At 40.0% G+C, this 15,589-nt stretch overlaps 1 protein-coding gene across 4 annotated transcripts in view; it reads right to left on the bottom strand.

The window, feature by feature from the left end:
- LOC131546926 (TGF-beta receptor type-1) overlaps positions 1–15,589 on the bottom strand; it is a 118,675-nt gene that overhangs the window by 23,684 nt on the left and 79,402 nt on the right. For 3 of the 4 annotated variants that reach the window (XM_058787062.1, XM_058787063.1, XM_058787064.1), the window contains 2 exons: positions 10,163–10,405; positions 9,827–10,057 (listed from right to left, as the gene is read on the bottom strand). The exons of the other annotated variant lie outside the window; for it this stretch is intronic. In XM_058787062.1, the coding sequence (XP_058643045.1) occupies positions 9,827–10,057; positions 10,163–10,405 (474 nt within the window). The remainder of the gene's footprint in view (positions 1–9,826; positions 10,058–10,162; positions 10,406–15,589) is intronic. 4 annotated transcript variants of the gene reach the window in all.

Below are 15,589 nucleotides of genomic sequence, written 5' to 3'. Positions count from 1 at the left end.
GTTTTTAATTAATCGAGAACAGCTGTAGATAGGGATGATTTCCCGCAACACTGCCAATGATATAACCGCGATAAGCGTGTGCTTCCGACACTGCGCACAGCTGAATCAACCACACACTCATCACAATGAAACATCAACCTTAGAAATAACGAACGTGAACACTGAGTTAACGCCAATGTATATGGCGAACCCCCTTTAAAATGCATACACAAGAATGCTTATTTCATTTAACCTGTTTCATGTCTGTTACTATCGGTGTGTTTTCAGCGATTGCATATGCTCTAAACTGCGTTTTGCTCTAGCTGTATAAGCACAGATGCATTTAGGATTTAGCTGCTAATTGCATTTAGATGCTGCTCATATGCTTAATGTTTTGCTCCTGCATGCAAGCAAACTGCTAACATGCCACTTAGTTTAAACTTAATTATGGTTGCACCTCCTGTCACGAGTCTGTCAAACTACTGAAATTTGCGGATGACACCACCCTCATTGGGCTCATCTTTGATGGGGATGAGTCTGCCTATAGGTGGGAGATTGACCATCTGGTGACCTGGTGCAATCAGCACAACCTGGAGCTCAATGCTGTAAAAACTGTGGAGATGGTGATTGACTTCAGGAAGAAGAACCCAGCCCCACCTGCCCCCATTATCTTGTGAAATTGCCCAGTGGAAACGGTGGACTCTGTCCGCTTCCTGGGCACCATCATCACCCAAGACCTCAAGTGTGAGCTCAACATCAGCTCTCTAATTAAAAAAGCACAGCAGAGGATGTACTTCCTGAGGCAGTTGAAGAAGTTTAACCTGCCAAAGACATTGATGGTTCATTTCTACACTTCCATGATTGAGTCCATTCTCACTTCCTCCATTACCATCTGGTATGCTGCTGCCACTGTTAAGGACAAAGGCCGACTGAAACGTGTTATTTGCTCTGCTGAGAAGGTAATCGGATGCAACCTTCCATCTCTTCAAGACCTGTACACTTCCAGGACCCTGAAGCGTGCGGTTAAGATTGTGTCTGACATTTCTCATCCTGGACATAAACTTTTTGAAGCATTCCCGTCTGGCAGAAGGCTGCGGTGCATCAGGACCAGGACCTCACGCCACAAAAATAGTTTATTTCCATCTGCAACTGCCCTTATCAACAATACCCAGGACCCATCAGGGTTTCTTATTCACGCCCATGGACATTACACTTTACAATAAGAAACACACCTCAGACTGTAATCAGTTGCTCTGGCCCCTCACTTGCACAATGTTCAGAAATGTACTGCCCCACTTTACATATTCTGCACAAATGTAGAGTTAATGTTTTTTAATGTTTTTATTTTGTATTTTATATTTATTTTATCTTCCTAAATTTATCTTTTAAATTGTTACCTCATTGTTTCTATTATTTATTTTTGATTTCTGTTGTCTTGTCAAGCACCAATTTATCAAGACAAATTCCTAGTACATGTACTGTACTTGGCAATAAACTTGATTCTGATTGGATTCAATTAGGCAGACCACACAATACACACAGCGATATGGATTAGAAGAGCATTCACTTATCTTAGACGTTGATTTCGCTGTTCTGAAGCACGCTGCAAACTGCAACAACAAACACTAGTCATATATTTGAATGTTGAGCAGAGAGCTCACTGGCTACCGATACAGGAGAGAACCAATCAGCTGTGCCATGTGATAATGATGTCATTAGGTCAGATTGAGCTAGACCTATCAGACTGTGCCATCTAGAGTTTCATACCAGAACTCTGTATATGTTGGCCAATAGCTACTGTTATGCCAGAGCATCTCTTGCCAAACGTGATGGAGGGGACAGAACCAAAGAGGGCACTGTGCTGTTTCGAAGCAACAGATCCACCTGTGCCCTTCTGAATCTCTGCCAGATCAGACTTACTACATAAAAGTGTAGCATCCACTCTCTGGGCCTCAACCCGTGCCTTGAGAGCAATTATGCTCCCAGGTTTAGCCAAACTGAGATAGACCACCCTCAATCACAGGACTTGCTCTGTGCCCAGAACAGAACACAATTTGCTAACTTCCACATGGGATAAGAATGCCCTTTGATGTTTCAGTTACAAGAAAATTGACCAAGGCCAGAAACACAGCCATCTTCTCTAAACAAATTTATGTGCCAAATGAGATGATTGCCCACACTCCAACTCAACAAAGAGGGATCTGTGATGATCATCTTGCAACGACAGATTGCACTTAGAGGTCAGAGTCATTCATGTAATGCCAGCAGGGACTTACCCCCATCCACCATTTAAAGAGCCTCATATTGAGCAGGTCAAATTAAACTCCTGACGATACTGTGCCATATGTCATAATACATGCCATAATACCTAATAGTATGTGACATAAACCCACTTGGATCATCTGCCCTTAGAGGGAATGTCCTCTGCCCTAGAGGGACAGAGGGAATGAACTGCATTGTGCATTAGACCAGATTCCCTTCTAGAAAATAAATAAATAAAAAACGTCTGTTACACCTCAGAATCTTTGAGGAAGTTTAAAACCTGCACACCCTGAAGCCTTAATGGGGCCAGAGTGGAATCCATGCATTTCATGAATATACAGGTGCTGGTAATATAATTAGAATATCATCAAAAAGTTGATTTATTTCACTAATTCCATTCAAAATGTGAAACTTGTATATTATATTCATTCATTACACATAGACTGATATATTTCAAATGTTTATTTCTTTTAATTTTGATGATTATAACTGACAACTAAGGAAAATCCCAAATTCAGTATCTCAGAAAATTAGAATATTACTTAAGACCAATACAAAGAAAGGATTTTTAGAAATCTTGGCCAACTGAAAAGTATGAACATGAAAAGTATGAGCATGTACAGCACTCAATACTTAGTTGGGGCTCCTTTTGCCTGAATTACTGCAGCAATGCGGCGTGGCATGGTGTCGATCAGTCTGTGGCACTGCTCAGGTGTTATGAGAGCCCAGGTTGCTCTGATAGTGGCCTTCAGCTCTTCTGCATTGTTGGGTCTGGCATAATCGCATCTTCCTCTTCACAATACCCCATAGATTTTCTATGGGGTTAAGGTAAGTCGAGTTTGCTGGCCAATTAAGAACAGGGATACCATGGTCCTTAAACCAAATACTGGTTGCTTTGGCACTGTGTGCAGGTGCCAAGTCCTGTTAGAAAATGAAATCTGCATCTCCATAAAGCAGCAGGAAGCATGAAGTGCTCTAAAACTTCCTGGTATACGGCTGCGTTGACCTTGGACCTCAGAAAACACAGTGGACCAACACAAGCAGATGACATGGCACCCCAAACCATCACTGACTGTGGAAACTTTACACTGGACCTCAAGCAACGTGGATTGTGTGCCTCTCCTCTCTTCCTCCAGACTCTGGGACCCTGATTTACAAAGGAAATGCAAAATTTACTTTCATCAGAGAACATAACTTTGGACCACTCAGCAGCAGTCCAGTCCTTTTTGTCTTTAGCCCAGGCGAGACGCTTCTGACGCTGTCTGTTGTTCAAGAGTGGCTTGACACAAGGAATGCGACAGCTGAAACCCATGTCTTGCATACGTCTGTGCGTAGTGGTTCTTGAAGCACTGACTCCAGCTGCAGTCCACAGTTTGTGAATCTCCCCCACATTTTTGAATGGGTTTTGTTTCACAATCCTCTCCAGGGTGCGGTTATCCCCTATCACTTTTTTCTACCACATCTTTTCCTTCCCTTCGCCTCTCTATTAATGTGCTTGGACACAGAGCTCTGTGAACAGCCAGCCTCTTTTGCAATGACCTTTTGTGTCTTGCCCTCCTTGTGCAACGTGTCAATGGTCGTCTTTTGGACAACTGTCAAGTCAGCAGTCTTCCCCATGATTGTGTAGCCTACAGAACTAGACTGAGAGACCATTTAAAGGCCTTTGCAGGTGTTTTGAGTTAATTAGCTGATTAGAGTGTGGCACCAGGTGTCTTCAATATTGAATCTTTTCACAATATTCTAATTTTCTGAGATACTGAATTTGGGATTTTCCTTAGTTGTCAGTTATAATCATCAAAATTAAAAGAAATAAACATTTGAAATATATCAGTCTGTGTGTAATGAATTAATATAATATACAAGTTTCACTTTTTGAACGGAATTAGTGAAATAAATCAACTTTTTGATGATATTCTAATTATATGACCAGCACCTGTATGTGAAGCCAGGGCCAATCCAAATGAAAGAACACAAAACCGGTAAGCCAGAGGAACTTCCTATGTCTCTGGATGATCTCAATACAAAAAATATGCATCCTTCAGATGGACCTTCATTAACAAATCTCTGGTTTGAATCTGAGACAGAATGATCTTCATTGTCAGAATTGTTAAACTGCACACTTTTTGTGCAAGGCATCAGTTTTTTCTTTCAAGTTCTTTCATTGATGCAAATCAAGGATCAGACACAAAAAAACATCCTTCTTCGAGACCAGAAAATACCGGCAGTAGAAGCCGGCATCCCTGTAAGAGGGAGACATTTATTCTGTGGCTCCTTTCTCTAACAGGGAAAGCATATCATGCATCAAAACTTGAGCTTTCAAAGAACCAACAGTTCTGGGGAGTGTAACGGAGGCCAGCAGGTAGGCGCTGTGCAGGTAAACCTCACTCCCCTGATCTCAAGAGGCGCACTAGCAACTGACTTTAGTGGCTGCAGTCTCGTTGTTAGTGCGCCCGCGTCCTATGCTGGAGACCCACTCGGAACAAGAACGAGGTGTGGCGGTTAGGACCTGAGGGGGGTTACAGGAGCACTTTGTTGAAATGAGGTGGATTGCACCAGAATTGGATTGTATGTAGTTTGGGTTCCTTGCCGCTGTCGCCTCTGGCTTGCTTAGTTGGGGACACTAAATATATTTTTGAATTGAATGTACTGACACTATTACATTAAACCTGAACTGAGCTAGATGATGAAATCACTTTCTACAGGGCTACTTTACTTTAAGTAGTTTATGAGTACATCAGTATGTAAATTGCCACACGAGATATGATAAGACTTTGGACCTTTGTTATGGATCGATAAAGGGGGCAATGAAAGCTGTAGCAGGCCCTCCAATCTGTTTCTCAGACCACAACATGGTACATCTCCTTCCAGCTATAATCTGTGTTATTATACAGCTGTATAATCTGTGTTACAGCAGGAGAAGACGCTGGAAAGGAAGGTGCAGTTGTGGTCAGAGGATAGCTCTCTGGCCTTACAGAGCTGTTTTGACTGTACAAATTGGTCTGTTTTTCAAGATGTATCAGAAAGTATCGATGAACTTACAGAAGTGGTGTGTGACTATGTGTCTTTTTGTACAGATATGATCATTCCTAACAAAACTGTTATGGATTTCCCAAACAACAAACCATGGTTGTCTAGTCACACAAAAGTCCTTCTGCACAGTAAACAAATAGCCTTTAAACAGGGTGATATGAATACTGTTAAGGAGTTAAAAAAGGCTGTGAGAGTTCAAATAAATAATGATAAAATTAGATATAAGGATAAAATTGAGTGGCAATAACTTAAGAACAGCCTGGCAAGATATGAAAGCAATGGCGGGGTGTAAAGAAGATAGAGGGGATAGAGATATTAAATTGAAGGGATTCAGTTCTGCAAAACAGTTTGCTGAGGAACTTAACACATTTTATTTAAGGTTTGATGATAATGATTTTAAGTCAGAAATTGACTTTTTAAAATGAGATCTAGCATGTAGCCAATTTTTTAATACTAGTATGATTTAGGTTAAAGGTCTTTTCCAGAGAGTTAATACTAAAAAAAGTCCCGATCTTGATAACATCGGAGGTAGGGTGCTATTTACATGCGCTGAACAGCTGTGTGAAATATTTCAAGACATTTTTTCCCAGTCTCTTATGTTACAAAGAGTTCCTGAAATTTGGAAAAAATCTGGAGCTAAATGATTTCAGGCCGGTAGCTCTTACTTCGTTAGTTATGAAGTGTCTTGAGAAAGTAGTTAAAGACGAAATTTTACATCAATCAAAAGATAGACTTGATCCACTGCAGTTTGCATTTAGACAGGGCAGAGGAGTCGAGGATGCTAATCTTACATTGTTGAATTATCTGTCTAGTCACTTGGAAAGGCCTAAAGGCCATGCTAGATTGTTATTTATTGATTTCTCTTCTGCTTTTAACACTATGAAGCCACATTTGTTGGTAGAGAAATTAATTTCTCATTTGAATTTGGATCTTAATATTTCTGGATGGCCATCGTTTTAGAGTTCCTGTATGCAGAACGAAAAGAACTAAAGATTAATTTGTTACTGTGGCCATTAAGTTATTGAATAAATGGGGGATGTATTGGTACCCAAAATTTATGAACTTGAGTAACACTTGGTTGAATTTTATTGTTTGGGAAATTGTATGTGTACATTGTATGCTTTTATGGGGGTAATGGTTATGTGTGCATGGATATGGTTAGTGTATTGGCACTTTGCTGCAATCTTAGTTTCCCTACGGGACAATAAAGTTGAGTCGGAGTCTGAGTCTGAGTCTACTTTCATAATTGACTATCTTTACACAGTTATTGAACAAAGAATTGATCTCTGTTTGCATGAATCATTATTTTCCTGTTTATCCTTGTAAAGCTGTATTGTATAAAGTGTTATATAAAGGTGACTTGATTTGACTTCTGTTACTTGTAACTTAACTTGCTGTATGATTAGAAGAACCAGTAACACTTTAGTATAGGGACCAATTCTCACTATTAACTAGCTCCTTATTAGCATGCCTATTATTAACATATTGGCTGTTTATTAGTACTTATAAAGCACATATTCTGTATGACCATATTCTAGTCAAGTCAAGTCACCTTTATTTATATAGTGCTTTTAACAATACAGATTGTGTCAAAGCACTTAACAGTATCAAATTGGAGGATAGAGTGTCAGTAATGTACAAGATTAAACACTAAATTTTTAGTTAAATGCATTTCATTATTGAATTCAGAGATGTCATTGTCTAGCTCAGTTCAGTTTAAATAGTATATGTGTAATCAAATCGACGATAATCGCTAGAAATTGAGTGTCCCCAACTGAGCAAGCCAGAGGCAACAGCGGCAAGGAACCAAAACTCCCTCTGTGACAGAATGGAGAAAAAAACCTTGGGAGAAACCAGGGTCAGTCGGGGGGCCAGTTCTCCTCTGGCCAGACAAAACCCGCAGTTCAATTCCAACCGCAGCCATGTCAGATTGTGTAAAGGGCTTATCTGATTCCCGTGGTCTTGTCCCGATGGAGCATTTTAATTTATAATTTAATGTATTTGTTATATTTGTGTTTTATTCATTATTCATTTTATTCATTGTGTTTTATTCATTCTACATTCCTAATCACCTAAACCTTACTAACTATTAATAAGCAGCAAATTCTGAGATTATTGAGGCAAAGGTCACAGTTAATGGTTTGTTAATAATGAGAATTGGACCTTAAAATAAAGTGTGACTGAAAAACCCAATGAGATATCATTGGCAGAAGTCACCATGCCAAACAATCTGTAAGAGGATTCAGACAATCCACAGCAGCTGTAACAGCACAGCCAAAAACTCCACTCTGAAAGTCTGGAGCATCCATAAAGAAGGCCGTGTGCTTGGTAGCCTGCAGCGCCAAGTCAGTAGCTTGCCTGAGCTCCATGACTGCCTTGGCTGTCAAGCCAGAGCCCTCATCTATGTCCTTAAGGACCAGGCACATGCAGAAGGGGGGGGCTTTGGGGGCTCCAGCCCCTGCCCCTCTCGGACAAATAGCAATGATATTGTGGTCAATAAAACAAAATGCATTTGAATTCTAATAAACATGATAATTTGTACAAAACAGTAACTAATCGCTCAAAAGTTGGAAAATTCCTGTTTATTTTTCAACCTGATCTCACAGAATTCCGTGTAATGTTCACAGACTTAATTAACCTCCGAATCTGTGGTGGCATCACGGAATCGCCGAAAATTCCGTGATGGGCTCACAGAAGGCATCAGCCGTGGTCCATGCACGGATTCACTGGTTCAACACCAGCGCTGCATCGGACCACGTAAAAAGAGTGACTCCGATGCAGTTATACTTTCACTGGAGTACCTGACCCCACCCCTACCCTAAACCTACCCAGTTCTGAACAATAATGATGACGATAAATTCCCCAGTATCGCGTCGGCATATTGATGCTAAGGGTTTCCGTGCGTGGAGCACGGCTGATGCCTGTCACTGACTTACATTGGTATCACTTCTGTGAGCCCATCACGGAATTTTGAGCGATTCCGTGATGCCACCACAGATTCGGAGGTTAATTAAATCCGTGAACATTACACGGAATTCTGTGAGATCATGTTTTTATTTTTACATATCTGTCAATCTGAGGCGTATGGGTTGTGTGCGTTTTGCCCGCAACATTACATAAAATGCATTAAGTAAATAAAGTAAATTAATAAAGTATATTAAAATTTTGATCAAATAAATGCAGGCTTGATGACTATAAGTGACTTCTTGCAAAAATATCAAATATCCAATCATTTGACCTACATACAGGTGCATCTCAATAAATTAGAATGTCGGAAAAGTTCATTTATTTCAGTAATTCAACTCAAATTGTGAATTCTCGTGTATTAAATAAATTCAATGTACACAGACTGAAGTAGTTTAAGTCTTTGGTTCTTTTAATTGTGATGATTTTGGCTCACATTTAACAAAAACCCACCAATTTCAGCAAATTAGAATATGATGACATGCCAATCAGCTAATCAAATCAAAACACCTGCAAAGGTTTCCTGAGCCTTCAAAATGGTCTCTCAGTTTGGTTCACTAGGCTACAAAATCATGGGGAAGACCATGAGTTGTCCAGAAGACAATCACTGACACACTTCACAAGGAGGGTAAGCCACAAACATTCATTGTCAAAGAAGATGGCTGTTCACAGAGTGCTGTATCCAAGCATGTTAACGGAAAGTTGAGTGGAAAAGTGTGGAAGAAAAAGATGCACAACCAACCGAGAGAACCGCAGCCTTATGAGGATTGTCAAGCAAAATCGATTCAAGAATTTGGGTGAACTTCACAAGGGATGGACTGAGGCTGGGGTCAAGGCATCAAGAGCCACCACACACAGACGTGTCAAGGAATTTGGCTACAGTTGTCGTATTCCTCTTGTTAAGCCACTCCTGAACCACAGACAACGTCAGAGGTGTCTTACCTGGGCTAAGGAGAAGAAGAAGAACTGGACTGTTGCCCAGTGGTCCAAAGTCCTCTTTTCAGATGAGAGCAAGTTTTGCCAAATTTAATTTGGAAACCAAGGTCCTAGAGTCTGGAGAAAGGGTGGAGAAGCTCATAGCCCAAGTTTCTTGAAGTCCAGTGTTAAGTTTCCACAGTCTGTTATGATTTGGGGTGCAATGTCATCTGCTGGTGTTGGTCCATTGTGTTTTTTGAAAACCAAAGTCACTGCACCCGTTTACCAAGAAATTTTGGAGCACTTCATGCTTTCTTGGTGCAAGATAATGGTGAAGTCAGAAACACCTTGAGTCTGAAGCAGAACTGCCTTCACAACATGAGAAACAATGACCAACAAACTCATAGGATAAAGAACAATATGCTACCTGGCCGCTGACCATAGCGTCAGCTATTGAAGTATCGTCAAGTAAACCAATGAAAGGAAATTCCTGTCATGAAATCTTACAGAAATGTTGTAATACAATAATATGATTACTCATTATGTGGGAATTTCTATGATTATAATGGACTTATTTAACAAATGCAATAACTATATGCAAAAAAAAAAAACAAATCATCCACTGTTCTTCATGTATTATCATGCATTCAGACACCAAAATCATAAAATATGATACCTTTGTTATCAGCAGCGATAAAACCCAAAATATTCTCATGGCGTAGCATGATGGTCTGATAAATCTCAGCCTCACGAAACCAGGAGCGTTCATCTCGTGAGGAGAAGATCTTCACAGCGACGTCCTCCCCCCTCCATTTGCCCCTCCACACTTCCCCAAAGCGCCCCTTCCCAATACTCTCCTGCAGGACAATAGTTCGAGCAATCGTTCTCTGGACCAATAGGGGCAATCCTAAAAGAATAGCATGTAAGCTGTGAGTTAAAGGGTTAAAAAAACAAACTAACTAACATTTGACAGTCATCTTTTCTTGTTTTGATGAGCACAGACAGCTCTTACCTGATCCCGAGCCAGAGGTGCTCATGTCATAGATAAGCTCTTTTAGGCATTTGTCAGGTGACACCAGAGTCTGGTCATCCAGGGGTTCCTCTGGATCCTGTTTGTGGGCTTTTATGTGGTTGCACCGCAGGTTTTGTACGGCACACATTCCCAGAATGACACCTACACACACCAGGCACGATGGCACAAGAACTACGGCTGCTAGTTCCAGCTGACTCCAGCCAGACCCCTCAGGCGGTGGTTCTACACCAAATACACACACATACACATACGTTGGTCATCTCATGCAATGTTTTTTATACGGTGATGTTATTTGAGAACCATGTCAAATTATGTAACAAGTCTTTGACAAGTTTTTGATATGTTTAATTATATTTGTGAGGAAAATTTCAAAAACCCAGGGTGGATATAGTGCTGAGTGAATACACAACACTTGTGGAGAGAGGTGGCCATGTGAAGTAGCATATATACCACGACATGATGTATGACATGGTAGAGCCACTGCGTGTGTGAGAGAGAAAGAGTTTTGACAGTTGCCGTTTGAAATCATGAGAATTCCTTAATGTAAACTCATGAGATTTTTTGTCAAATGTATTTTTTCTTTTTAATTTTAATTTATTTATTTATTTATTTTGCTGTTTGTAGCTCTAGGAGGAGTTACTCTTGAAAAATAAATCTGGAAATCTTAGGGGTGATGGCACTAGTGATATGCCTTAGTGGGCATGTGCCACCAGCCAACAAATTGGCAAGATTCATGGCTTCAGATAATTGTCACACCTGGACAGCGTTCCCATAGTGTTAGCTATTGATGCAGTGTCTTGTTCCCTTCTCAGGAAATCAAGGTTACATATTTAACAGAGACAATATCCCTGTCACTTTTTTTGCAATAGAAGTCATATTGGGTGGTTTCTGGAGTGCTGTAACTGGTTGCAAGGGCATGGTTAGGAAGTTGGTATGTCACTACTTATTGGCTGCTTGATAGGCAGAGTCAAATGACCTGTCTCTGTAACATTCTGAACCAGAGATATCATCTTACAAATTCCTTGCAAATGTTATGGCTGCCTTATCATTTATATAAGTCATATCAGTCTTCTCTTCAATAAGCCAGACTATCTGACACCTCACTTGTATGGAGGAATAAGCATAACTAACAGTTGCTAGGTTGTTGTAGGTGGTTGCTTGGGCAGTTGCTGTAGGGTTTAGCTATATGGTTGCTGAGACATTGGGCAAATTCCAAACGGAAGTGAGCACCCCTATGCCCTACTCCTTTGAAGTGAGTTCTTTGAAGGGTGTAGGGCATTACTGTCTCGTATAAGCGTTTGAAACTCCCTTGGCAAAGGGAATGACTGACCAGATGTTACCTTGACAATGCTGCGCGTGGCTCCAGCTTTCAGCGCTCCATCAGTTGTTGCAAATAAATATTTCTTATTATTATTAGTTTTTTCAAATATTGTCTAATTGTGTCTTATTTAGCTACTACTACACTTTTTCAAACTAAACTTGCTTAAACTTACTTACACTACCATCTTAAATTATATTTCTGTCTCTGAAGGAAAAATATTTTGTATTACATTAAAATAAAGACAAATTTAATTAGCCTATTCTACTTACGTGAAGTCGAAGTCAACACCAACTTTGCTTTAAAATGCATCACAAGATCTCCAAACTGAAGATCACGAATGGAAATCACTTCTGTGAAGTGACCATCATATGTTCCGTTCGCTAACGGACTTCTAGAAGGGCCCTTTGTGAAGGGATCCAGTTGCTCACTTTCGTTTGGAACGTCCCTACAAATGGCGTCCCCTTCTCGAAGTGCCCTTCAAGGGCTCAAAAAAGCTGTTTGGAATTTGCCCATGTTGGATGATTGCTAGGGCATATGTGATTGCTTGGCAGTCGCTAGGGTGTTTCTAGGCAGTTGCTAGTGTGATCTTAGTGGTTGCTAGGTCAACAGAGTCAAGTTCAGTCAGCTTTATTTATATAGTGCTTTATACAATACAGATTGTGTCAAAGCAGCTTTACAGTGTTAAAGAGGAAAATAGTGTGTGGATAATGCAAGAGGACAATTGTAAATAGTCAGTTTTTCAGTTAAAGTCAGTTCATTGTTGATTCAGTGTTTTCATCATCCAGCTCTGTTCAGTTTTCTTCAAATAGTGTCTGTGCACTCAAGCTGACAATATTGCCAGAAATTAAGTGTTAATAGAGGCAAACCCTATGTAAACTATATTCCTCTGCAGTGTTGTGCAAGTTACTTCCAAACTGTAATATATTATAGATTACTAGTTACTGTTATTTAAAAGTAATTCCTTACCTTACAATGTTACTGTCTCAGAATTGACTTACATGACTCCTGTATTACTTTTGAGTTACCAAAATAACTACAGAAGTAGAACATTATAAAAAGACAAAATGTACTGCAGAGCATTTTACATCCAGTATAGGGCCATATGGTGTAGCATGACTGTGGGCTATCCAGGCTACTAACAATATAACTTATAATTGGCAAAGTGAAGGCTCAAGACAATGCAACAAAGGATGACGGCGAGAATCACAAACAATCCAAGTCTGTTAAAAGTATGGTAGAGGTAAAGTGATTATCTGGCAATATCTGTGAATATCTTGGGTCTGTTCATATTAGACACAAAAGGACTATATGTAAACTCTAATGCCATGACAAGAAGCAAATTTTTTCTTTTCTTATTGTTGCCATTATTTTATTCTCTTTGAATTCAAGAGGTTCACTGACAAACTCAATGTAATGCACATTTGTCTATCTCGCAAATGTACAGTATTCTGCCATCTTCACCCATTAGCTGCTTTTCCACTGGCCAGTGCGAGCCGGGGCTTACAGCGAGCCGGGCGGGGCTAATAGCCTCGGACCTCGAGCACAGAGGCCAAAATCATGCCGCGTTTCCACTGTCAGGCCAGTAGCCTTGCGGCACTCCTGTAAAACCCGCCCTAAACACGCCTTCACTGACTACGTCACACAATACAAAGTTGCACCAGAGAGAGGGAGATGAATTAAGTAAATCGCTAAACAAATATATCATAAGCTGTCGTTTAGTCTTTATTTACAAACTTGGACACCACACGCGGCTATTGACTGACTACGAACAGGAACTTAAGTAAGGAACTTACTTGCGGCATTTTTGATTTGTTAATGTCTCGCGGTCTTATGTTCTGATGCTGAGATATGGCTTGTTCACATATCATATTGTTAAGAGACATGGTTTCTAAGATCCTCTAAATGGTTGCTAGGGCATGGCTAAACAGTTTCCAGAGTGAAATGTACAGCTGTTTGCATACCAAAACAAACAATGTTGTGTTGCCGAAATATGGCCATAAAGTTCAAAAGATGCATAAAATGCAAGTTGGGTGCTGTTATGGCAGAGTTATATTATCTTATGAAATCTGTTGAAACTACTAAGGTCCAAAAATCTAGAACATGCGAATGAGGCCCTGAAGTAGGTGCAGAAGGTCCTTTATAATCTGGAACATATAACTGAAGGTACCTTAAAGTGAAGGTTTGCTTGCTGGAGTTTATACATTTACTTTTTTTTACATTTATGCATTTAGCAGATGCTTTTATCCAAAGCGACTTACAGAGCATTCAGGCTATACATTTTTTTTTTCTTACCTTTGTTGCAAGCCTTGTATTTGTATGTCTTCTGCCTCTCTGGGGCCATAGACTCAAAACTTAGTCAATCTGCATTTGTCTCTCTGGCATGGAGACTTGAGACATGCTGCATAAATTGAACATAGTGTGTCTGTTTCCACACAGGTTGGAGGATCAGAAAGAGGCTGTATCTGTTGCAGCCTCATTAGCCGGAGATCCAGAACTTTATCGATTAATTAATGGTTAACGTCTCCTACCTCTCTCCTACTGTCCCACTGGATGGGCTAGAGACTCAGAACTTGGCTGTATGTGTTAATGTCTCTCTAGACAGACTGTTGGCTCAGAGCATGGTAATATTATTTGCCTCACTGGACTAGCCGGAGACTCCGAAAAAGGATTGTGTGTTGAAGGGTACATTTATGCCTTTCAATTTGGGGGAACTAAATTAGCTCCTACTTCAGATTGGCGAACACGTGCCATACAAAATTTTTAAAAAGCTGTGTAAGCACACATTGAAACAGTTACAGTACTCTTTTTTCCACAATATAAAAGCACCCTCACTAATTTCAGAAGCACCCTCAGTTATTGATCAGGACTGATCCTCCCAGAGCTATACATATATTTGTGTTCTTTTACATTACATGTAAATGATTGCATATACGGGTCAAGTCAATTTAAAAATAAGCTCTTAAAAAGGTTTAAAAGCCACTGTGCTAGTCCACCAAGATCCATTTAAATGTATCAAACCTTTCTCCACTTTTGCAGTCACAGAGGGACCTGGAATGTGTTGTTCATTACACAGTCTTTCAGATAGAAAGACAGACAAGCCAGTATAATAAGATTATAAATACATATTTTTGACAACTTTGGCAAAAGCACCCTATGGCCTGTCCATCCCAGACCACTATGATCACGCTTGGCTTGAGTGTCAGAGGCTCAGGGGAGAAAAGTTAGACAACTGTTTGCGAAATGGACTGGATATGAAATCTGAACTCTTTCCAGTCAGGCCAAACAGTGAATGACATTTATCATCATCTAAACCTCTGCATCTCAGCCTCCAAAGCACCACAGTATTTATTCAAATCACATCATTCAATTATTCATTCACAAACTCACACACAACACTTATTATTATAATTGGCAAGACTTTACTAAGTAAATAAATTATTCACTAGAAACACATCCAAGGGTCAGTTTTGAACAACACAAATACGTTGTAGTTTTCAGCAAAAACACATCTAAAAAAAAAAAAAAAAGTAAAACTTTTTATATATTGGGTCAAAACTTTCTGCCATAAATGCCCTGCAATAAGTTCTATTAGCAACTATACAGACTATGTGAGCATTAAATTTGAGTCTTTGAAAAAGCTGAGTTTTTGAAATTGCCCAGGGGGCCATGACCTGACCACATCTGTACAGGGTCACCAATGACTACAACCAGAATAAGGTATTTCAAAACACATTTTCCCTTTTGCCTCGCCTGTTTACTAAAACAGCCGGTAAGTCAGTCCACTTGGGACACAAATGGCTTTTTGCCAATGAAGGAAACTTCATAGAGTATCTGCAGAGATAAATGGAGAGAAGAGGGTGTCAGCACATGTTTCAGAGAGATGCATTTCAAAGATGAGCTCAGCTGCCTAGTGCCTACAGGACGAATAAACACCAGACAGTTTCAAATACAATCTCATACAGGGCTTTAAGAATTCAGTAATTCATAACCATCGTATTGATATTCAGTGGTGTCTGCTAAGGAAAGCAAGATCACTATTACTATTGTTCATAGTTTAGGTCCTTTCACAACCAAACGCAATGCAC

This window comes from Onychostoma macrolepis, chromosome 09, assembly GCF_012432095.1.
Source record: "Onychostoma macrolepis isolate SWU-2019 chromosome 09, ASM1243209v1, whole genome shotgun sequence".
NCBI lineage: Eukaryota > Metazoa > Chordata > Actinopteri > Cypriniformes > Cyprinidae > Onychostoma > Onychostoma macrolepis.
Note: the sequence above shows the minus strand (reverse complement) of the source record. Positions and strands in the feature narration are given on the sequence as shown.